Source organism: Panthera pardus, unplaced genomic scaffold (genome assembly GCF_024362965.1).
Source record: "Panthera pardus isolate Hobbes unplaced genomic scaffold, ASM2436296v1 HiC_scaffold_1, whole genome shotgun sequence".
NCBI classification, from domain to species: domain Eukaryota; kingdom Metazoa; phylum Chordata; class Mammalia; order Carnivora; family Felidae; genus Panthera; species Panthera pardus.
In genome coordinates this window covers 54,800,260-54,825,305 of record NW_026526654.1, presented here as the reverse complement: position 1 = coordinate 54,825,305, position 25,046 = coordinate 54,800,260, and the positions used below count along the sequence as shown (strand labels likewise).

Below are 25,046 nucleotides of genomic sequence, written 5' to 3'. Positions count from 1 at the left end.
CAAAAATCAGGGAAACACTTTACTTACTATTAACAGGTTTACTATAAATTTAGGATATTGTAAAAGACGCAAATGAACACCCAAATGAAGCTACAAGATCTAGAAGAGTCCTGAACACAGGAGCCTCCGTCCCTGTGGAATTTGGTGTGTTCTACCCTTCCAGCACATGGATGTGTTCACCAAACTGGAAGCTCTCAGAACCCTGTTGTATAGGGGGTTTCACGGAGGCTCATTATATAGGCATGATTGACTAAACCACTGAACATTGGCGACTAACTCATTCTCCAACCTTCCAATCATATTATCGGTGCCTCTGGCAGCCTGCCCCCATCCTGGAGCTATTTAGGGGCCCATCAATAGTCACCTCATTAGCATAAACTCAGGTATCCTCAAAGAAGCTTATTATGAATAACAGAAGATGCTCCTCTGACCCCAATCACTCAGGAAATTCCAAAAGTTTTAGGAGCTCTGTTCCAAGAACTGGGGAAGAAGCCCAAATATATATATTTTTATTACATTGCAGTATCTCAAATATTTGCTAGTAGATTTTATGTATAAAAATTTATTTTGAAGATAATTTTCAGGTAATATTTGTCTGTCGGATTATAGTTTTAGTGCACTTTTAAAACTTTTGTTACCATTGTTTGTTGTCTTGAATTAACTCCTTGTCGAAGAGGGTATTTTTTTACTGTGTTTTCTTTTTATGGGAGCAGGTTGGTAAGTACTTCTGAAAATTCTATGTGAATGTGTAGTTTAGTATGGGAGATGAGGAGAGAACCTTTACCTAATTATTGCCTAATTACACAAAATGTTTTTATGTAGTTTAAAATTATTTATACAAGGCTTTTTTTTTTTTTTCCTATTCTATATAAGAATCTACTAACATAAGTGGATTCCTGGCACATTGTAAATGGTATAATTTCTGTCTTATGACTCACTTTTCTCACAGAGCTTGTCAAAACACAATAGAAGTAATATTGGAACTGAAGGTGGACCACCTCCTTTTGTGCCTTTTGGACAGGTAATGACTTCCATGTTGGCAGATGAATTTAATCAGCAAAAAAGTGTTTTTCATTTGTATTCAAGCTGTGTTTAGTTTTGTGTGGAACTATTCATTTAGAGGTCATGGAGTTATGTGGAAATCTATTAAATACAGAAATTTAATAATTGTGGTTTTTTTCTTTAACTAAATTGTTGGTGTAGATTCTTTTCTCAAGAGCTGTTAACCGAAAGATTGAAGCAGTTAAGAGGCATACTTGAACAGCAACTTATAACTAATTAAGATAGCCTGGTGGTAGAGGCTTTGTTTTTTTGTTCTTGTTGTTATTTTTTGTTTTTTTGAGAGAATGAGAGAGAAATTCAAAAGTAAGGCAGATGTATGCTGTAATTTCCCACTTTTTTCGGTAGACACAAAAGAGAGAGAGGAAAAAATGAAAATGTCAACAGAGAGATGAGACATAAAGGTGCGAACCCAGAGACAGGGAAGGGCATCACTGCACTTTAGTGGGGTTTCTGTCCCAGTTGTTCTTTCCTGGATTCTAATCTTCGGCCTTGATCCAAATTACCTGTCTCAATCAAGAACTTAGTTTTATTTCCATTTGATATTTTTCTTTTTAACCACAGCAGCCCTGATCCTTCTCTTACAGAACCTAAAAGTTTCCTCCTCACTATTTTTCAACCCACCCTCTGCAAAATGTTACAGTGAGGTAACTCCTTAGCTGCCTGGAATCTTGGGCCTTCCTGATTTTACTCAGCATTCCACTGTTATTCACAACAGTCTCCTGCAGCCTTTTCCTGTTTTATCCCTGATGAGTCTGAGATTAATCCCTGTGGCAGCTTGCTCTTTGCTTCATGATGGCACCAACATTTAGCTGTTGGTAATCTGCCTTGAGTTTGCTCTTCATTTGCTTCATTCCACCCAGATAAATGGGTGGAATCCGTTGACTGGCATCCTTTGCAAACACATTTTTGTAAGGTCAATTCAAAATTGAATTAAAGTCATTCTCTCATCATGGCTATTTTGAAAATAATTTAAAAATGTGTTGACTCTACTGTGCTTTGGAGCAAGGCACAGTCAAGATGAGAGGAGGCATGATGCCCTGTGATCTGATCCATGTTGCTGATATTCTTTCTCCCACCAATGTCACAAAAACCTTCAGAATGCAAACAGAGTGTAAACAGTCGAATGATTTATATTTTAATAATACAAATACATGTTTGCAAGAATTTGCTTTCCTCTTAAACATTTTAGTGATAATATTTCTTTTATGAATTACTCAGAGAAACGTAATTTTGAGAGAGAGCGCAGGGAAGAGGCAGAGAGGGAGGGAGAGAATCACAAGCAGGCTCCACACTATCAGCTCAGAGGCCCATGTGGGGCTCAATCCTACGAATCATGAGATCATGACCTGAGCTGAAATCAAGAGTCAGACGCTTAACCAACTGAACCACCCAGGTACCCCTTATGGTTTTTTAAATTAGGAATATATTAAAAGGTATAGTTTCACTAATATTTCTTATCAAGTCCATTCTAAAATATTCTTGTTCAGTTTATTTTAGTCTTGTACATGGGTTAAAGATAGATAATGCTGGATGTGTGCCAATAGCAACAGGATATATTAATATTGCTGAAAACCTGTATTTGTACAACACATTTGTGTGAGTGTATGTTTTTCTTTTTTTATTAGTGAGTTGAGTAAAGGCTCATTTTATAGGATTTTTACTGCTAGGATTGGAAGGGAGAACAGAATTCAGGGCTTATTTTTAAGCAGTGTTGGCTTTTTAAAATTATCCTAAGAAATTAAAAATCAAAAACTTTGGGGGCAGTTGGGTGGCTCAGTTGGTTAAGTGTCCAACTTCGGCTCAGGTCATGATCTCGCGGTTCGTGAGTTCGAGCCCCGCATCAGGCTCTGTGCTGACAGCTCAGAGCCTGGAGCCTGCTTCGGATTCTGTGTCTCCCTCTCTCTCTCTACCCCTCCCCCACTCTCATTCTGTCTCTCTCTCTCTCTCTCTCTCTCTCTCTCTCTGTCTCTCTCTCTCTCTCTCTCTCTCTCTCAAAAATAAACATTAAAAAAAAATTTTTTTTTTAAATCAAAAACTTTGTAGCCTGATTGAGAGAGCAGTTATGTTTTTAGTTTTTAGTTTGTAAGTTCAGAGACAGCTCTTTATATTTAAAATAACCATACTATACTACTTAACCATCATATGCATATTGTGTCATAATATGGAAATCAAACTCTTAATAAAAAACTGAACTTGTCTCTTCTTGTACAGTAGTATAGACTGTGTTAAGTTTAAAATTATTTCAAGTTATTATTCTAAAATGCTACATAAATCTCTTGGTTCAATGTGTGTTTTAAATATGTGCCCTATTTTAGATGGCCATTATGTAGCTTTACAATTTTATTTACCAGTTACATTTATTTACAAGTGACTTTAATCAATTTTCTACCTTTATTTTTAAATCTATGGGAAAGAAGTAAACTTTTATGAGCTCTCAATTGTTAAAGCAACATAAACCTTTCTTTTGAGGTGTTACTTTCTTATGAAAAACTTGGATCTCTTTTGGAACTACTGAAGTGTTTTGTTTTTCTCTATTATTACCAGAAGTGCACATCTCATGTCCAAGTGGATAGTAGAGAACTTGACCGAAGAAAGACATTACAAGTCACAATGCCTGTCAAACCTACAAATGACAATGATGAATTTGAAAAACAAAGGACTGCTGCTATTGCAGAAGTTGCAAAGAGCAAAGAAGTAAGAAACTAGATCTTTATAAACTCTTATTCTTTATCATTATGTTCTGTTTAAGTCGCTCAGAATCATTATTGTCTTTCCATATAAGGTAACTAATTCAACAAACTTTCGACATTCTTCTTGCATATTTCAACAGTAGAAATGCCCTGGGCCTTTATGGAGCCTTAAGCTCACACATTTTGCTCACAAGTTCTTGCTAGCAAACCACTCTTCTTTCCTCCCTTTTCCTTTTCTTCTTAATAGAGTAACAGCGAAACACAACACTTTTCATGATGGCAGAGGATTTTCTGTTGTTAGTTGGGCTAGATACCACCTGTGAGGAATGCAAGTAAAGAGATCAGAAGAGGGGCGCCTGGGGGGCTCAGTGGGTTAAGCATCTGACTTTGACTCAGGTCATGATCTCACGGTTCGCAGGTTCAAGCCCCGTGTCGGGGCTCTGCGCTGCAGCTCAGAGCCTGGAGTCTGCTTCAGATTCTGTGTCTTCCTCTCTCTCTCCCTCCCCTGCTCATGTGCATGCATGAATTTCTTACTTCTCTCTCTCTCAAAAATAAATAAACATTTAAAAAAAAAAGATGTGGGGCTCCTGGGTGGCTCAGTCAGTTGGGCGTCCGACTTCGGCTCAGGTCATGATCTCGCGGTCCGTGAGTTTGAGCCCCGCGTCGGGCTCTGGGCTGACAGCTTGGAGCCTGGAACCTGTTTTGGATTCTGTGTCTCGCTCTCTCTCTGACCCTCCCCTGCTCATGCTCTGTCTCTCTCTGTCTCAAAAATAAATAAAACGTTAAAATAAATAAATAAATAAAATAAAAAAAAAGATTGATCAGAGGATAAATCATGGCTTAGTATTAACATTTTTGTTAGTTTTCATTCTTCAATCCACTTAGTAAAAAATAATTTTTTTCTTTGGATCCTGTACATTTATGCCCGCTCCCCCCTCCCCCCCCCCCCCCACACAATCCATCATGTTCTCTTAACAGCCAAATGGTTTTCTTTTAATTATTTAAAATTTCTTGCTCATTTGAAATAGGTGTTTTCTCTAGTTAGTTATTCATTTTAGACTTTGAGAAGAAATTTAAGTTCATGAATTAGTTGCTTAGACAGACTCTCCTTCTCTTAACCAGTGAGATTAGAATACTTTCCTTTATTTAAAACCAGTAATAAAGCTTAGCTAACAACTGCTTTCCTATTTAATTTTGAAGTATAAGTAAGAGATTTATTGAATTTTGATTGTTCTTCCTGCAGTGTCTTTCCGTCATCAGTCTGATCCAAGAGCACAAGCTCTGGAGTCAGGCAGCCTGGAAGTGTATCCTGCTGACAGCCTTCGATGAGTTACTTAGTTTTTCGTACCTGATTTTTCTTCATCTTTGCAAAGGGGATAATAACGGCACCCACTTCATATGGTTGCTGTTAGAATTAAACTGATAATCTTTAAAACATTAATACGCTGCATGTGGCACAGTTCAAAATTTCCTTCACTGAAAGCTCTCCGTAAATGTGACTATTGCCATTCCTTAGTGTCTTTTATGTTCTAAGGTACATGCTTTTAAAAATCGTTTTTCATGCTTCTGAAATTAATGCATTTTGCGTAGTTTACATAAAATATATTTCTTTTTTCCTAAAAGGCTGTTAAAATTATGGAATTTAAAAAGAGTATATGGGATATATATCAATTTCTTAATGATTATAGGAAAGTTGTTCTTTTGATGCACATTTTTCTCACACAAACTTTCCTTCCAAAACTTTGATGCAGGGTATGGCTATTTTCTAGAATATAGTTAAACTGTAATATGCTTCATTTTTTAAAGCCATAATTGATCACATTGTATTTTGTATAAATATTTGATAAATAAAGAATCCTAGCTTTCCAAAGCAAACTTAAAACTACTCAGTTTATATATGAGAGAACTGATGGTGGTTCAAAACTACCCGAACTTGCCCAGTGTTACCCAATGGCAAATTTAGGACTAAACCTATGTGTATTATAGATTATCCTTATATCTATAGATCTGTCTCTATAGGTAAGTACACACACACACACACACACACACACACAAGCACACAAGCACAGATTTATATTTAATCTAAATGCCTGAACAGTGGAGCACCTGGGTGGCTCAGTCAGTTAAGCATCTGACTCTTGACTTTGGCTCAGGTCATGATCTCACAGTTTGTGAGTTTGAGTCCAACATCGGCCTCTGTGCTGACAGCACAGAGCCTGCTTGAGATTCTCTCTCTCTCTGTCTCTCTTCTCTCCCCCCACTTGCTCTTGTGCTCTCTCTCTCTCAAAATAAATAAATAAACTTAAAAAAATAAATGTCTGAAGAGCAAAATCATAAGAGCGCAATTGTTTTAGAAAGATGTTTTATGATCATCCATTCAAACAATTATGTGGATTTGGTGGAATTTAGTGCACATGATGAAGCCATGATTTTCATATATTTTTTCCGTTATTTGTTTATTCAGCAATCTTATGAAAATCTGTATGCGAAGAAGTGTTCTAAATGCTTAGATTAAGAGTCCCTGGGTGGCTCAGGTGGTTAAGCATCTGACTCTTGATCTCAGCTCAGGTCATGATCTCTTGATTCGTGAAGTCAAGCCCCACATCAGGCTGATAGTGCAGAGCCTGTTTGGGATTCTCGCTCTCTGCCCCTCCCCTGCTCATGCTCTTTCTTTCTGGATCTCTCTCTTTCTCAAAATAAATCAATAAACTTTTAAAAAATGTAAAAACTAGGGGCACCTGAGTGGCTCAGTCGGCTAAGCACCGACTTCAGCTGAGGTCATGATCTCGTAGTTCATGAGTACAAGCCCCACGTCGGGCTCTGTGCTGACAGTTTGGAGCCTGGAGCCTGCTTCAGAATCTGTGTCTCCCTCTCTCTCAGCCCCTCCCCTGCTTGCATGTGCGCTACCCCCCCCCCTAAAAAATAAATAAACACAGACAAAAAAATTGTTTTTTTTAAATTAAAAAAATAAATGCTTATGTTAAGTCAATGAACAAAATAGACAAAAGATCCCTGCCCTTATCAAGCTTATATTTTAGTAAAGGAGAAGACTATTTATATGTAAGTTGTATGGGAAGTTAGAAATCAATAAGCTCTATAGGAAGAAAAAGAATAAAGTAGGTTAGGGAGTTGGGAGTACTGGTTGGGGATGGGGTGCACTTTAACATAGGATGGTCAGAAATTAAGAATTCTTTTTGTGTAGTTTACATTCTAGTAAGGACACTAAATAATATAAACATGCTAAATAAGTAAGTTTCAGATTTCAGTTTTAAATAGAGTGATTTGATTAGGTCCCAAGATGATGAGATTTGAGCTAAGACTTGAAGGAGGTAAGAGAATTAGCTATGTGGTTACCTAAGAAAGAAAAGTCTTTACAAAGGCTCTAAAGCAGGAGTATGTGTTCAAAGAAAAGGAAGGTAGCCGGAGGAAGCAGAGAGAACAAAGAAACAAGAAGTAGACCATAAAGTCAATGGTGATAATGTAGGTCAGCTTATATATGGCTCTGTGAGCCATGTTTAAAAAACTGGTCTTTATTCAGAGAGAAATGAGAGCCTTTAGAGGTGTTCAGCACAACAGAAACATCAACTGACCTACATTTAAAAAAGCTAATTGGGGGGGGGCGCCTGGGTGGCTCAGCCGGTTAAGTCACGGTTCGTGAGATTGAGCCCTGTGTCAGTCTTTGCCCTGGCAGCGCAGAGCCTGCTTGGGGTTCTCTCTCCCTCTCTCTTTGCTCCTCCCCCTCTTGTGCACACTCTCACTCTCTCAAAATAAATAAATAAATAAATAAACATTAAAAAAAATAAATAAAAAGCTAATTCTGGCTGCTATGTCCAGAGTAGATTGTAGAGAAGAAGATTGAACCAAACAAGTTAGGAAATTATTGAATGATCCAGGGAGGGGAAAAATGATGGTAGCTTGGATGAAGATGGCAGTTGCATAGGTGGTGTGAAGTGGTCAGATTCCGGAATTTTGAAAGTAGAACTATCACAGTTTCTGAGATATTGAATGTGGTACATGAGGGAGGTATCATGAATGATTCCAAGGGTTTTGCCCTAAGAAATGGGCAGGTTAGAGTTTCTTACTTTGAATTAGAGAAGACTATAGTGGAACAGGTTTGAGGATAAAGATTTGGTATTCTGTTTTGAACATAGTAATGTTGAAGTGTGCCTGTCAGACATCATGTGGCTTCATAGGCAGTGAGACAGAAGAGTATAATTGGAAAAGTGAGCTTTGGAAGAGATGCATTTGGAAGTTGTAAGCATATATGGATGCCTATTTAAAATCATGAGGTTATTTAAGTGATGACCTTCCAAACTTCCAAATCTATTGCATAAACCAAAAATTGAATGAATCTACTTAATGCACCTTTGGTCTTTGAAGGTGTGGTTTTAATTTTGGTTTAAATAAAATTTAAATATTGTGGTGGTGTATCAACTACATAATAGATATTTTATACGTTGTCTGGTTAATGCTTATCTACTATCATTTTTCTATTTCTCAGGTTCTGTTTCTTTATATTTTCATCAGATTGAAAATAATTTCCCAGTATCTCATAAATTTATATCTAGGATGTTTTCTTACTGTAATAATTTTAAAACACATGTAAAAATATTTATTATTATCACTAATAAAAATCAAGTCTTGACTTCTTCCTCTTTTATTGGATCTATTAGAGCTCTAAAGATGCTGTATGACCACATATTTAATTTGATACTGTACAAGTAACAGCAGTGGGTTACTTTTCAATCATGAATTTGTATCTTTATGACTAATGTCCTTTACATTCTTGTCTCTATAATAGTTTTGATGAAAATGAGATCAGAGCAGATTTTCAAATGTGATATATGTGACATAATTATTGAAATAATTCAAACAAAATAAGAAATAAAGGCTTTAAAGTTTTCTATACATAATTAGTAAGATAGCATATTATGTAATTAATGTAAATAGTAAGTTAGCGATGAGAATTTTAATCCAGTGTTAAAATTCACATTATTTGTTTACTTTTTAAGTTTGTATAAATAATCATATTATTGGATCATGGACATAATGTAACTGACTCCTAGACATGTTGAGTGCCTTGCTAAAAATAGACTTGCTACGTATCTGGGTTTATAACCCAGCTCTCGTGATTTATCAGTCGCGTATCGTGCCGTAGAATTATTTTAACACCTGAACTCCATAATGCTAATATTATTGTATTTTCTTCTATGTTGTTGTCTACTTCAGTTTATTCTGATGACTTGCCTTGAAGACTTAACGATGCTAATTTTGTAAATTTTTTATTGCTTCACCCGGACTTGTGGAAAGACGAGATGATGGCCAGTAGTTAGCATAACTGAGAAGCGTTTCGTTACTTGTTTTGCCAGATGTTTTTGGTTGCAGACTAGTCTTGAGAACTATCTTTCCATGTTACTTACCTACATCTCTTTGTCTTTCACTTGCTTAAAGACCAAGACATTTGGAGGTGGTGGTGGTGGTGCTAGAAGTAACCTCAACATGAGTGCTGCTGGGAACCGAACTAGAGAAATCTTACAAAAAGAAAAGTCAGCCAAGCCGGAGGGGAAACATGAGGGTGTCTACAGAGAACTGGTAAGGCCAAAGAATCAACCACAGAGTTAATGTGTTCTGCCTTACCTGGATGCTTTTTCTGTCCTTTCTCACAACCACTCCTGGCTTTATTCAGTGCGTTATGAATGAACTTTACAACTCTTAAGAAGGTTTTCATTAAGAATTGTCACTAATCATGGAGCATCTGGATCGTTTGAAAGATAATTTACTTAAAACCTCCATCGTACTTAAATTTCTAATGTCTGAATTATGTCTTTTGGAATAGCTTGATGAAAAGCCATCACATTTAATAGAGGACATTTAATGGAGATTATTTTGTATAAGATGATGCCTCAGGAACATCCTTTCCCTTCCCTTCTCCATATCCTTCTCAAATTTTCTGTAAAGTGATTTTGTTTTGTTTTGTTTCGCTCTTTGGGAAAAATGTATTAGAACAAGTAAATGTGTATTCTGGTCTCATTTGCAAAATATACTTGGATTTTTAAGATAAATGATAGGAGTCAAAGTTATTTCTGGTATGCTGCAGTGTTCTCATACATGAGAGAACTGACAAGAATTCTTTTTCCTCTGCCTTTAGAAGTTGAATGACTTTAGGTGCTTTTATCTGTAGAGTAGGGGATACTAAGACTGACTTAAATAATAGGGATTTATTATTTCACATAACTAGAAATTCAGAAGTAGATGGTTACAAAGGTTGATAAATCCAGCAGTATAACAATGTTGGAGCTCTGGTGAGCATCTCTGTGATTTTTTGGCTTTCTTCTCAGGGTTACAGGACTCTTTGTGTATTAAGTCTTCACACAAAAAGTTCAAAGGCAGGAAGGAAAGGGTGTAGGTCTATTTTATCAGACTAGAAAATATTTTCTGAAATCTCCAGAAAGTTCCATTTATGTCTTAATGACTAGAGATAGGTCACATTTCCACTTCTAAATCAGTCATTGCCCAAGGAGAACTATGGGCCAGGCTGTCTCTTCCTTGAACATAGTACCATTTCATGGACTTTTACAAAAGTCAGTTTCAGGTTAGAGTAGATACAGCGAACTGAAAAAATATGGTCCCTAACTCAAGAAGCTTTCAAACTTCAGTAAATTGAGAATACTTCTCTGGGGATGTCTTGCCATAGAACATCAGAGACCAGCAGTTTGGGGTTGTGGCAAGGATTAAACATATGAAGGGAGTGACATTGCAAAGATGGTGGAGTCGAGAGCTCCAGGAATTGGCCTCTCCACCCAAACAACTGTTTAGGTGACAAGTACTCTCTGAAACAACGGTTTTAGAATTCTGAAGGCTGGTAGTCAAATACTTGAGGATCCAGAATAGTGAGTAATGAAGAAAGAGGATAACGGAACAGAGACTTCAGTGATCACATATCACAAGGAATATAATCCTTGCAAAGAAAGTTTGGAAAAGTCACTACACAAACTTACAACAGCAGCTTTCATCAAGTAACAATAGCAATCCCTGAGGAGGAGGGAGAATCTGATTTTCAAAATTACTGCCATTATAGTATTCAAAATGTCCAGTTCTCAACAAAAAAAAATTACAAAGCCTACCAAAAAACAGCAAAGTACAACCCACTTAGGGAAAAAAAAAGAAATTGACAGGAACTTTCCCTGAAGAAGCGCAGGCATTGGACTGACTAAACAAAGACTTTAAATGCACTATCTTAAATATGCTCAAACGTCTGAAGGGAACTGTTGACAAAGAACAAAGAGAAATCAAGAGAACAATATATGAACAAGTGGGGAATATCAGTAAAGAGAGATTATAAAAAAAAAGAAACCAAATAGAATTTCTGGAGCAGAAAAGTACAGTAACTGAAATGAAAAATTAGCAGATTCAACATCAGACTGGAACAGGCAGAGAAAAAAATCGGTGAACTTTGATACTGGGCAATTGAAATTACCCAGTGTAAGATGCGGAAAGAGAAAAGAGTGAAGAAAAAAAGAGGATAAGGGACCTATGGGGTACCATCAAGAAATTTCTTTATGGGATATGTTTATGTTACTTAAAAAGTTCTTGAATTCTACTCAGCTCTAGATTTTTCAAGGAGATTTTGGTTTATGGCATTTTAAGGTAGATTTTCCTATTTGAGGTACAGGCTATCACAGCATCATAGATAGTATTGCTAATGAGTATAGAAAGAATACTGGAACAGAGAGTAAAAAAAATAAAACTACTGAGATAGCACCTTTTTGTTAGCTTCATTTTATACTTTGCAGTTTTGGAGAAGTGAAATATTAAGCAAGAAAAGTTTTCATTAGATAGTTTTCACTGTATTATTTTCAGAAGCTTCTTTCTGACATATATGATTTTCTTTCTTTTCCTTTCTTTCATTCATTCATTCACTCTTTTGTAATGATAGTTGTTAAGTCAGAGAGTACTTGAGGTACAACCCCACATATCATACAGAATTTTCCTCGACTATTGGTATGAACAAACAGCAAGTGGATGTTGTATTAGTATGGCATTTTTTCTATAACCATGAATGTAATTTTTAATTTAAAAACAGTATACATAGGGGTACCTGGGTGGCTCAGTCAGTTAAGTGTCCGACTCTTGGATCAGATAATGATCTCACAGTTTGTGAGTTTGAGCCCCGCATTGGGCTCCAATCCCTGCCTGGGATTCTCTCTCTCCCTCTCTCTCTGCCCGTCTTCCACTTACTCTGTCTCTCAAAATAAATAAACTTAAGAAAAAAAAAAAAAAGAAACTATACATATACTTAAAAACGTATACCTTGCTTATTTATTGGCCATTAGCGTAGCTTTGCTCTTAATTTCTTACAGGTTGATGAGAAGGCTCTGAAACACATAACGGAAATGGGCTTCAGTAAAGAAGCATCAAGGCAAGCTCTTATGGATAATGGCAACAACTTAGAAGCAGCGCTGAATGTACTTCTTAACAGCAATAAACACAAACCTGTTACAGGTCCACCTCTGAGAGGTAGAGTTCATTAAGCCATGTGACAGATAGTATTGTTTGCATTTCTGGCTGAGGTTTTGTTGCTGGGCGGGGGGACAGTATAACTTCATTTACTCTTTGTGGTAAGAGGAAGGAGCACCAGTTAGGGCATCACAGAGACTTGTGCAAGTTCCTCCAAGTCTCTCTGTCTTCATCTTTATGTAAAGTAGGTCTAATAATACCTTACTTAACAGGGTTGTTATAAGTAATAGAGAAAATATAATATGAAATGAGTTGTTCTGTTAATTATTTTTAGAACTATGCCCCTTGTATAAGTGACTAGTCTGCAGACTTTTAAAAATTATCAAGAACGTGACTTTTATTTAGTGTTATTCTTTGGTCATTCAAGTCTTAATCCTATATTCTTTTAAAGGATTAGTGGTTAAAGAAAAATTTTATAAGAATGATTTTTTTTCTCTTAAAAGATAATTTACATGAACAAATTCAAATTTCCAGATAGATCATTTAGAGGACTAAAGGTACTAGTTGATATAATCATTTTAAAAACTTATTCATTTAAAAGATGCAGAATATACAGAAAAATATGAAAAGAAAGACATACAAAATCATACTTGAGGTGACTGATGATTCTGTTTTGGTGTATTTTCTCCTTTTGTTTTTGCACGTACAATAAACATGTCTTGCTTTACTTCTTCAGGTAAGGGAAAAGGCAGGGGGAGAATAAGATCTGAAGAAGAGGAGGAGCTGGGAAATGCAAGGCCGTCAGCTCCAAGCACGTTATTTGATTTCCTGGAGTCTAAAATGGGGACTTTGAGTGTGGAAGGTAGGCTACCTTAAAGTAGATTGCCTTTTTTTTGTTTGTTCTTGTAATGTTTATTAATTTTGAGAGAGAGAGAGAGAGACAGTGAGTGACTACTGGGGAGGGGCAGAGAGAGAATCCCAAGCAGGGTCTGCACCGTCAGCACAGAGCCCAACACGGTGCTCAAACTCACGAACTGTGAGATCATGACCTGAGCCAAAATCAAGAGTTGGACGCTTAACAGACTGAGCCACTCAGGCGCCCCTAACGTAGATTTCTTTTAAAAAGACCAAACTTTGGAATTGCACCAAAAAAAGTTTAATAAAAGAACTGACAATACAAACTTCTATCTGGGTGTTAAAAATTAAAATTTTTAAATTACAAATTTACTGTTTAACAGAAGTACAGAACAAAATTTTTGATTGTTACAGTCTGAAAATACAAAAGGCAGCTTATTTTGCCCTCTAACGCTGTAATAGGTAGTATTGCCAAGATCTTTCCCCCAACTTCACTAGATAACAGATTTAGCTATGAAAACTGATTGTTATGTTGGAGAATTTATTATTATATAATTTTATATAACACTTTGTGAAATTGGCCTATCTATTCTTTCTCCACATATTACATATTTTATGGAAATATTCACACAATGAGTGAATATGCTCCCATAATATGATGTATTCCTTAATAGGACATATTTTAGTGATTAACATAAATACTGAAAAGATAAAGAATGTTAAATGTGTATCTTTTTTCTAAGCATGGGATAAGTATTTTCTAAAATAGTATATTTTTAAAAATATGAGTCCAAAACATTAGGAAAATACCCTTTTTCCTTTAAATTTATTATTTATTTAAGAGAGCGAGCATGAGCACAAGCAGGGGAAGGACAGAAAAAGGGAGAGAGAGAGAGTGAGAGAGAATCCCAAGCAGGCTTAGTACTCTGTGCTGAGCCCAGTGCAGGGCTAGATCCACAACTGTGAGATCATGACCTGAGCTGAAATCAGAGTTGGATGCTTAACCAAGTGAGTCACCCAGGTGCCCCAGGGAGATATACTTTTAAATTCAGTTTTCTCTTTCAGATATATTTTTAATTAAAAAAAAAAAAAAAGGTTGGAGATAAAATGCTATGATAACAAATTTGAAATGTCCAGATTTCATGAAAATGGAAGCTCATTGCTAGATTATATAGAAAAGGCAATGTATTTTGAAAAAGTGTTTGATATAGGTGAGATTTGTAAGCACACATTTAACAGCAATGTTTTCTGGGTTGTAAAACATAATGTATTGGTTTTCCATTGCTGTTTAATAGATTACCACAAATTTGGTGGCTTAAAACAATGCAAATTTATCTCATGGTTTCTGTGGGTCAGGAGTCCAGGCAAACTTAGTTGGGACCTTTGCTGAAGATCTCACATCCTGAAATCAAGATTTCAGTTGGGGCTATGACCTTGGCTGAGGCTTGAGGTTCTCTCCTAAGCTCACTGGTTGTTAGCAAAATTCAGTTCCTTGTAGATTAAGACCAAAGTCCCATTTTCTTGCTTGATGTTGCCTGGGGAGTGCTTTTAGCTCCTGGAAGCTCTCGAGTTCTTGCCACCTGATCGCCTCTGTAGGCAGTTCACATCATGTTTGTTTCCTTCTGTAAAGCCAGCAAGAGAATCTCTACTGCTTCTTCAAATCTCTGCCTTTCTGATATTTTTGTCCCAACTTCCTTTATACTCTCCCAATCAGAACTTTGGTGATTTTCTTTTACCTTTCTGTCTCCCTACATTTGCTTTTGACTCCTGCAGTATCTCCTAAATCATAATGAGGTTGAGACTGAGATACTAATTTTGCTGTGACCTATGTGCCTATAATGCTTCAGTTCTCACAGAACATATTCTATACCAACAAAATGAAATGATATTAGCATTCCATTTGGAAAAAGGTATGAAAGTTAATTAAGATACATGACCTGGATACTACACTCACAAACAAACGTCAGTGTCTTCTGAGGAGACAGAAGTTTATGAAGACTTCTGGTAATATAGGGTATTGTTTTAGTAGATGTGTTTTATTTATGACACTGCTATTAATATGACACAGAATCTGTTAGCATGTGAGAAAAAATATGGACTTTATAATAATAATATTCCAGATCCTTGGCTTTTACAAGGTATATAATCTGACCTTCAGACACGTGTGCAGAGGAATATTGGATCAAGGACAGGCCAAGTAGAGGAAGCTCTGGGCATCCAGGCTTGGAGGCATCAGATCACCAGTTCCCTATCTTTGGGACAGTGTGGGAGAGGTGAGGCCAGAGGGCCAGAGATAGAAGTGGTAAGCTGGGGATGGATCAAGAACATTTTGTCCTAAGGAGTTTTTATTTCATGTAGATGGCAGTGCAAAACTGTGATGGCTGTGAAACTTTACTATGAGAACAATGGAGTTTGTTCGGTGCTTTCAGGCAAAAAAATTTTTTTGTGTCTGCAAGGGGGAACATGGGATTGAGACTGAAGTGAGACTGCATTATATGGGCTCCGAGGAATTCTTCATTCTGTAGATGTATTTTATGTAGTATTTATTTGTACCAGGTCTATGGTAAGTGGTGGGGATACAGAATATAATAAACTAGCTCTTTCAAAACATTTGGGGGAAATACAGGGATCTCGTAGCTCTTACCCCAAAGAAGCTTACTGTCTACTTTGTGAGACAGAAGAAACCGCAAACTAAAGAGACACAGAAATACTTATTAAAAAGGACTTTATCATTTACTTAGTATAAACCACACTGAACAGCATATAAAGGCTTAGCAGAGGCTGTTTCGAATACAGTAATCAGACATGATTTATATTTGTACAGGCACACCTTGGAGACATTAGAGGCTCAGTTCCAGACCACCAGAATAAAGCATATATTGTAATAAAGTAAATATCGCAATAAAGTGGGTCAAATGATTTTTAAAATTTTTCAACGCATATAGAAGTTATGTTTACTTTATACTGTAGACTATTAAATATGCAACTGCATTATGCCTATAAAACAATGTACATACCTTGATTAAAAAACACTTTAGTGCTAAAAAGTGCTAACCATCATCTGAGCTTTCAGAAAGTCATAATCACTGATGATAGATCACCATAACAATATTTGAAATATTAAATAATAATATTACCAAAATGTGACAGACATGAAGTGAGTGGTGCTGTTGGAAAAAATGACACCAATAGACTTGTTGGACACAGGGTTGCCCCAGACCTTCAATTTATAAAAAATGTAGTATCTGTGAAGCACAATAAAATGAGGTATGCTTGTAATCTATAATATTTAATGCTTTCTTTCAAAGTTTTAGTGCCAAAATAAGACCAACTAGTTATTTTGAATGACTAGAATATACTTTAATCAGGCAGACTTGAAAATACCGTTTGGTTTAATATTTCATTGTTTTAAATGTTTGACCAGAACCTGATTCTGTCAGTAGCAGCTCTTCTGACCCTAAACTTTTTCTTTGATGATGTTGACAACATTCGTAACAGATTGATTATAACACATGACCACAAACAGCTGGACAATAAAATGATACATATATATCCTGAAGATTATTGTGCTTGTAGATGTTTCTCATATTGTCCTGTCTCTGCCCTCATGTAATCCTATTACAATGAAGGTGATGGAATAGATGTGAGTGCTCTGTATGTGGTTGCCCTCACCATTATTCTTTCTCTTGCTAACCCACTCTATACTACTACAGTTTTCTTAGGTGAGCCGGGGTTCATAGTAAAATAAATGGATAAGGCAAACAACTGAATTGTTTTTCTGCTCATTTTATGGTTTTATGGGTTTTTTTAAATTGAAAATAAAACCTGAAATAACTTTTTACTGTCATAAAATTGAGTCTCCGTGTTGGTCTTCTCTTAGAATTTGGTCATTGTTCCATAAATCCTATGTTCTAAAATTAACACTTCATTGATGGGAGAAAATGTCCATTTTCCGAAGGAAAACCTAGAAGGCTTTTCAGGATGGAGTCTCCATAATGTTTAATGGTTGATGCCTTATGGATAGCTAATGAAAAACGTTAGCATCTTATAATTTTAATGTTCAAAACATTGGTGTCATCATGTGGGTCTGTTATAGTCCCAGATTGATTATAAAGAAATAATCATTATTCAGTGATACATATATTTGGGGTTTTTAAATTTTTGTTTCTAGTTTAGCTGAATAATCAAATCTTTCTTGCTTCTATGTTTTGTATCATATGATCTGTCTGAGGATTTTGTTTAATGTTAATACTCTAGAAATCATCTTTTGGCTGAGTAAACAAATGTATGCCTGGATGGACTTGTTATTATCATATCAGATCCTGTGTAATGTGTCAGGCTTCTGGAAAAAAAAAAATGCATCCTTTAAGAATGAGCTTCTGACAAATTTAAGGCATGTTAGTAACACTTTTACTTCCACATTATATCATATATTTTTGTCTAAAAGCGGGCTATCATTTTTTATTCTAATTTTTTAAAACTTCCATCAGAGGTCATTGATCATCACATGTACTTTTTTTAGAGAGATTTTCTCTTAACATTAACTTTTTGTTGTATCTTTAAATTGGAATCAAACATAATTCTAGTTGACATTTTTATCAGTATTCTGAAAAAAATGAAGCTGCATTACATTGTTTTCTGAGAGTAATCACTAATTAAAGTATTTCTCTGTGATATGTGATGACTTGGTGTCAACTTGGGAACATTTAACTGACCACCTTGTGATAAGATTGTGTCCAAAAGGTTCTTATATAGAGATTTTTTTAAATTTCGTTTTACAGACTAGGTATTATAATTGGTGACTAGATTATGAAGCCAACTTTCAAAAATCATATACTTTGTGCCATCATATACTTTATCAATATATCACCTTGTTATACATAACTACCACTTAAATCAATGTCCATTGGGAATATGTGTTTTAAATTTCAACTTGAGATGGAAAGGATAGGTTTGATTCATTCAATTATTTGGAAGCTTAGGTTGGCCAGAGATGGGAGTAGGAATACCCTGAGACAATAACTTTACTGTTTTAATTTTCTACATCTAAATAAGACCAGGAAAACCTTAATTTGTTCTGAATGGGGAACAAAAGACATGGTGAGAAGAGTGGACAGAGTAACTGTCTTACATTTATATTTATCTATTATTCCCTCTTTTGTATAGCCTATCCTGTAATTGTTATCGATTTTATTTATGTTTCTTCATATCTTGCATCAGAATTGTAGAAAGCAGAATAAAGAATATAACTTACTCATATGTTGAGTAAACACTTGGAAGAATATGAAGAACATATTCCACCAAATAGAGATATTTTTATGAAAAGGATAAGATTTAAATTAAACAAATATAGGAACTAAGAACTCATCTAACATTTATAAATGTTCATGGAGTTCTGTAATTCCTCAAGAAGCACAATTATCTATTTCTGCCTTTTTGGCTTATTGGTAATAATTGAGAAAAGCACCTCTTACCTAGTTATATCTGTGCCCCTTCTGCTTTCGAACTTGCCAGCTTGTGTCTTTCTTGTAGGGCATACTGAAGGAACTAGGAAGTACCCAACACCTTCTACTTTCTTTAACAGCATCAGCTTCCTTCATTAGTTGGTCTCAGTTTCAAGACCATAGACTACAATTTTACTGCACAGTGAGGAGTTCAAACTTCCTGTTAGGGGATGCGGAGACTCTCACGATCCAGCACTCTTTTTTTTGCTAAACAAGTTTTACATTTGAGGTTCTGTCACTTGTATCACCCTATTTTCTGGCACCAACTTATAAATTAGTTTGCTTTCAGATGTAAGCCAGAGAAATACAAAGAAAAATTTTTTTTGCCTCAATAACTGGAAAATTGTTCTGCCTCTGAAGTCTGCTTTTTTTGTATACTGGCAGACTGTCTCCATGTGGTAACAATAATTGATCCAGGTAGCTCCAGGTGTAGCATAAGGCCAACATATAAGGGGGCATAATGACGTATAAAGATACGCAGGTAGAAAGACTCCATTTTGCAAGTAAATATTTGGCGGGGAAAGATAAGTATCATTGCATAATTATTGGTTACCCAAGTTCAACTGAGTTCCACCAATGATATTGGCATTGTTGTATGTGGAGTGGCTAGGACAGAAACCCAGAAGACTTGCACAACCATTGGTGTCAGATATGAGATGAAAGGTAATAAAAAAATATATTTGTCAGAAACAGGGAAATGGTCCTCATATCTAGGAGGTCAGATAGAAAAAGGCCTTCTGTCCCCTTAGTCGGAAAAACACAGGACATCTTAATTGATTAACTGATATAATTGATTTCATCAGTATTATATATAAGGAGGAAGGAATAGTTCCCACCACTACCTTCCCCTGGAAAGCAGGATTCTATTCCCAAAAGAAGGAGAGAATTGACAAGATGCTGGAATAGAGAAGTACAACTGATTCTACTACTAAGTTAAATTACAACTTTTGTATTTATTAGTTGTATGTCTTTGGGAAGGTTACATAACCTCTTAAACCTTAACATCTTTATTGGGAAATGGGGGAATAGTAACAGCACCTAGCTGTCGGGTTGTTGAGAATATCAAAGTAGATATGGCGCATAAAATGCTAAGCACAGTGCTTGACACTTAAGCCTCCACATAGCGGTAGTTCTTCCACCAGCACCACTACCATCATCTCCATGATTAGCAACAGTAGCAACAGCCTCCTTCACTCATCACCTCCTCATCTCCACCCCCACTGCTCTACTCCAGGCCTTCACCACCCCGCCCCTGACTCCTTGCAGAACCTTATCATCCCATTCTCCATATTGTGGTCAGCGATCTTTCAAAACACAAACTTAATCCCACTACCCCCTTGCTTAAAATACTCTATTATCTCTTCTCATTGTCAGAATAATATTCAGACTCTGCTACGCATACTGTTTTTGTGGTGTTCTATTACTCTATTTCCTGTGGGTTATGTGAGAAGTAGTATTTACGTGGTTAACATTACTGCCTAATTTCAAATTCTGCATAATATTCAGTTGTAAATAATATATTTAGATGTTGGCAGATATAATATTGGTGGTTGATGGGTAATTGACATGAAGTTGCATGCTTTTGATAGTTGTTAGGTGTCTTTTTTGGTCTTGTTTTATTTTCTTTTAATCAGGTTTCAAGTCAGCTTAAATAGTTTGGCTTATAGATTTATAGCTCAAATTTTAAAGACTGAAGAAAAGGAGGTGTAGGAAGGATATGTGATATAATGGTAATAGTTCAATTAGAAAAGCAGGAAACTAAGTCAAGAAAAGAGACTGTGTATGTGTTAGGCTACATGTTCTTGAGAAGGGTTTCCTCAAGAAAGGATTGCCCAAGTAGAGATCTTCCTTGACTTAAGATAGGGTTACTTACTAGTAAACCCATCGTAAGTTGAAAATATCATTTTCAAAACACATTTAATACACCTAGCCTAAGGTGTATACACTGAACATCATAGTTTAGCCTAGCCTAAGTTAAGCGTGTTCAGAAAATGTACATCAGCCTACAATTGGGCAAAATCATCTAATACAAAACCTATTCTGTAACAAAGTGTTGAATGTCTCATGTAATCTGTGGAATTCTCAAATGAAAATACTGTGAAAATATTCTGCAGTGCTGCACATGTAATGTCCTGATTATAAATGTGAATTTAGTAGTTATTTGAATTTGATAATTATATACAAAAATTGTATGTGGATTTAGGGATAATTTTAGTGAAAATTTTTAAAGGAAATATATAGAAAGTTGGTTAAAATCAGTTTACCAAAAATTCGAAATGCACTTTTTAAAACATGTCTTAGAAGGGCATTTTAAAAATAGGAGCTAAGAATTGAGGTTAATAAATTCTTTGATCACGTACCACAGAAGTGTATTATTTCCTGTTGTATCTGTGTTACCTGATAAATTTAGAAAAAATTAAAAATATAGTTAACAAAAGAAAAGGAAAATGGCCCATGGTCTCATCACCATATTCTGTTTTTGTTTCTGTTTGAGATCATACTTAAATAACCTGCATTTTGTCCCAACAATAAAATATAACTCTATTTCTATGTAATTATATATTTGTGTCAGCATGATTTTTAATGGCTGCATAGTAATCGATTATAATTCCATTAATGCAGTTAGTAATTTGAAAGTTTCCAAATTTTGCTTATAACAATAACCTTCCAAAATAGTCTTTTAGTTAAATTTGGTTAAATTTACATATTGATGATTATTTTTTTCAGACAAATGTACAGAAATCAAATTATGTGGCATACATATTTTTTAAATATGTTAACCATGCTATCAGTTATGACATATAATTAATTTTCTTTGGTGCTTAGATCTATAGAAGAGATACAGCTTTGCTCAGAATACTAGGACAAGTGAGCCTCTTTTTCATTTTTGCCATTCTTCTGTTTTCCTCCTCCTCAATTAATGGTCCATTCATTTAAGCATTTAATGACCATAAAATAAAATATGTGCCTTTATTGAACATCTACTATATGCTGGGAACTGTTCTAGGTGCTTTGCATACTATTAATTCATAAATCGTTTAATCATCTGCAAATGCAAAAGATACATTGTTATTTCCATTTGACAGGTAAGTTATAGGCTTGGAGATAAAACATATTACCCATAAGAACTAAAGATCTGGAATTTGGACCTCTGTCTGTCTGATTCCCAACTCAGAACTCTTTCTACCATGCCCCATTTCTAAACATCTGTTGGGTTTTTTGGGGAAAGAGCAACCGACAGTTTAATTTTAAGATACGCCAATTTTTAAAAACCAAGGAGAGACATCAAGCAAGCAGTTGTGTTTAGAGATCAAGTAGAGGTGGAGGAGCCAGCAAAGGAAACTGAGAAAAGAGCTGAAAGAAGTAGGAGGAGTATGAGAGTGAGTGAGAGACAAGATGAAAAGTGTCCATTGAGTTTACATAGCATAAATAGCACACAGGTGAATGTTAACAGCAGGCTGTGGGAGAAGAGGCGGGGGTGAGGGAATGCCCGTTCTTTAGCTTTTCCTCATTTCTGTGGTGTAAATATTTCCACTGTGGCTGATCTCAGGCAATCAATAGTTTAACAATCAGCTTCCAGATTTTCTGAAAATTTAATGTTAGGTCTTATACAATGTTCACATTGGGTCCAGCACACCACTGATTGAAGACCTTGACAAAAATAGTGCTAGTGAAGTGGTAGGATTGAAAGATAAGCTAAGGATATCCAGCAGATAATTGTTATATGGATATTAAAATGATGATTTTGAAGAGAGTGATAAGAGAGAACACATTTAATATCGCATGAAAAAGTGAAGCTAAATGCTTGAGATGATGGGTGATTTCTCTTCCTGCCTATCACATAATATTTTTTAAAGTTTACATTTTATTTTTACAGTATTTGGAAAACATAATCATTTAATAAGTACTTGTATTTGTATGTACCTACAAGGCATAAGATATAGTCCCTGTTCTTATATTTTGTAATCTAAATCAGAACTCATTCAGAATAAATTTGTAGAGGAAAGGTTTTTGTTTTTGTTTTTGTTTTTGTTTTTATTGAGGAAACAAAGTATACAGATTTTGAGCTGATAGACTAATTTTCAGAGCCGAAGAGTTTTGTGATTATTGCAGAATATATACAACATCTAAAGACATTTTACACAAATAGCCCTGATTTGTATCATTGAGAAAATTAGTTGACAATTATGTATAAAATGGCTGAAATATAGATCTAGGAATATTAGAAGGTGTTATGCTTCATTTATGGTGTGAGTTCATGTACTAATCAGTTGAGACCATATTTTTGTAGCAAATACCTTTAATGACTTAAGTTTATTTTGTTTCACTTGTTGGAGGATTACTCTCAGTTTCAGCTATTCTACCGGAATCATTTTCTGTATCAGTAGGTAACCTGTTGCAGTGGGGTACTGTGGCTTTTTAAAAATAGTATTCTAGCCCATAAATGGACATTCCTTTGCTTCTTCTCTCTAAAAATTCTCCTTATTTTCATTTTTTGCCCCTAAAAATAAAGTACCTTTAAATATCACTAGCATATTTTGGCTTCAAATTGTGAAAGTTCTCATTTTTGTTTTGCTATAGTTTTCTGTGAAATTTGCAAGAAATGTGTTACAAAGATAATGTGGAGTCTAAAATTATAGTCATGATCCTGGAAAATACTAATCAGCTTGGAAGAAAAGATCACACAAGTTAAGTTTAGTTTCTTACGCTTGACAGATATTTCCTGTATGAGAGTTTTAGTTGTTCTGACACACCATCCTTTGAGTTTTTACAAGTTTGATAATAAGTGACATTTTAGTCGACGTTTCCAGTGTGTTTTTGCAGTACACATTGATATTTGAGTTAAAGCAGAAAGATACACATTGCATTTCTAAGTGGTTTGTGACTCACAAGTTTAGCATCTCTTGTATAAACTCCCAGTTTATCAACAAGGGGGACATTACCTGACTCACCTGAGTCGACCAATGAACAGCTGAACGAAAGGCATCAATGGCAGTGAGTAGTATGGGAATGACAGTAAGGCTGCAGTGCCACGTTGGATTAAAAAAATTCTTGTGTTATTATGTGTCCACAATATGCTAGGAAGATGAAATAATCCAGCTTGAGTTTTGCAAGAAACACAGAAGTATGACTGACAGTGCTCACTTGGTATTAGAGTTGGTTGCTGTCTGTGGGGTTGAAGGAGAAAAAGTGAAATCTAAGTTGAGATCTGAAGAGAAGCCAGAAGGACGACTCCTGGGACACCTTCAGGCACTGTGCAGGCCTGCAGGGATGTGTGATCAAAATATACTGAAAACACTCAGGGGCCCCTGGGTGGCTCAGTCAGTTAAGTGTCTAACTCTCGATTTTGGCTCAGGTCGTGATCTCATGGGTTCATGAGTTCAAGCCCCGTGTCTGGCTCCACACTGACAGTGCAGAGCCTGCCTCTCCCCTCTCTCTCTGCTCCTCAACTGCTTGTTCTCTCTCTCTCTCTCTCTCTCTCTCTCTCTCTCTCTCTCTCTCTCAAAACAAATAAATAAACTTAAAAAAAAAAAAGAAAGAAAACAGTCAGAACAAGACTTTTCTCATTTACCAGGAAAAAAACTCTGTTTTAGAGTGTCTATTAGTTACGGATGAAGAAAAGGCCAAACTGGCTAGAAAAGCCCTCTAAAGAGGACATTATGCGTTTAATGTGTTTAGAGGTAGAAGAAAAATTAAATGAATCCAGTGGCATGTTTTGCATATGAGATGTGTGATGAAGCTATACTCCTGCAATTTGTTTATAAGGAAGAAAAAGGAGGAAAATCAGCTGAATTAAATATATGTATTTTCATTTAATGAATTGACCTGTATAGCAAATGCTTTTTTTTTTTTTTAACCCTGGCAAAAATATTTTTATGGTAATGCTAACCTGTGTTCTGTGAGGAAGTACTGAAAATGACTCCTGGTTATTAATGACTTAATGTTACCAGCACAATGGTATTGTTGTTGAGGATGTATAGCAGGGAGGTTAATACTGGAGTCTGGAACCTGAGTGCTCGGTTAATCCCAGTTCTACCCCAGTTCATTGTATGCCCTTGGTTAAGCTTCTCCCCCTTCCATATTTGCAAGGTGAGGGTGTTATAGTTGTACCCTGAGCTAAGCTCATTTGGTCATTTACCTATGTGAGCAATCCTAGTGTACTCCCCGAACTATAAACCTTTTGTTTTCTCTTGCACCTGTAAGCACTGGCTCGGACTCTGCCTGCCTTTTGAGCAGGACTGGAGAACGGGCAGCAGCTGTACTGTGGGTGCACATTGTGTTTCCTCAGCGTTCTTCTATCCGTTCGTTTATAGCAGCGGTGATTTTAGGCGCCACGCCCACCCTTTTTTTTCATGGACTTTTTTCTCTCTGTTTTTGAACAGGATTTGCAATACTAAAGGATTAATTCTGTGAACACTGAGTATCACACATGTTTATTTGTGAGCTTAGCCTTAAGCTTAACGTTCATCACAATTAA

General features: G+C 35.9%; 1 protein-coding gene across 6 annotated transcripts in view; it reads left to right on the top strand.

Annotated features, from left to right (window-relative positions):
- The window catches only part of TDRD3 (tudor domain containing 3), a 160,360-nt gene that overhangs the window by 86,801 nt on the left and 48,513 nt on the right, over nucleotides 1–25,046 (top strand). For all 6 annotated transcript variants that reach the window (XM_019415595.2, XM_019415596.2, XM_019415591.2 and 3 more), the window contains 5 exons: nucleotides 950–1,021; nucleotides 3,607–3,756; nucleotides 9,204–9,344; nucleotides 12,113–12,269; nucleotides 12,946–13,071. In XM_019415595.2, coding sequence (XP_019271140.2) covers nucleotides 950–1,021; nucleotides 3,607–3,756; nucleotides 9,204–9,344; nucleotides 12,113–12,269; nucleotides 12,946–13,071 — 646 coding nt within the window. The remainder of the gene's footprint in view (nucleotides 1–949; nucleotides 1,022–3,606; nucleotides 3,757–9,203; nucleotides 9,345–12,112; nucleotides 12,270–12,945; nucleotides 13,072–25,046) is intronic.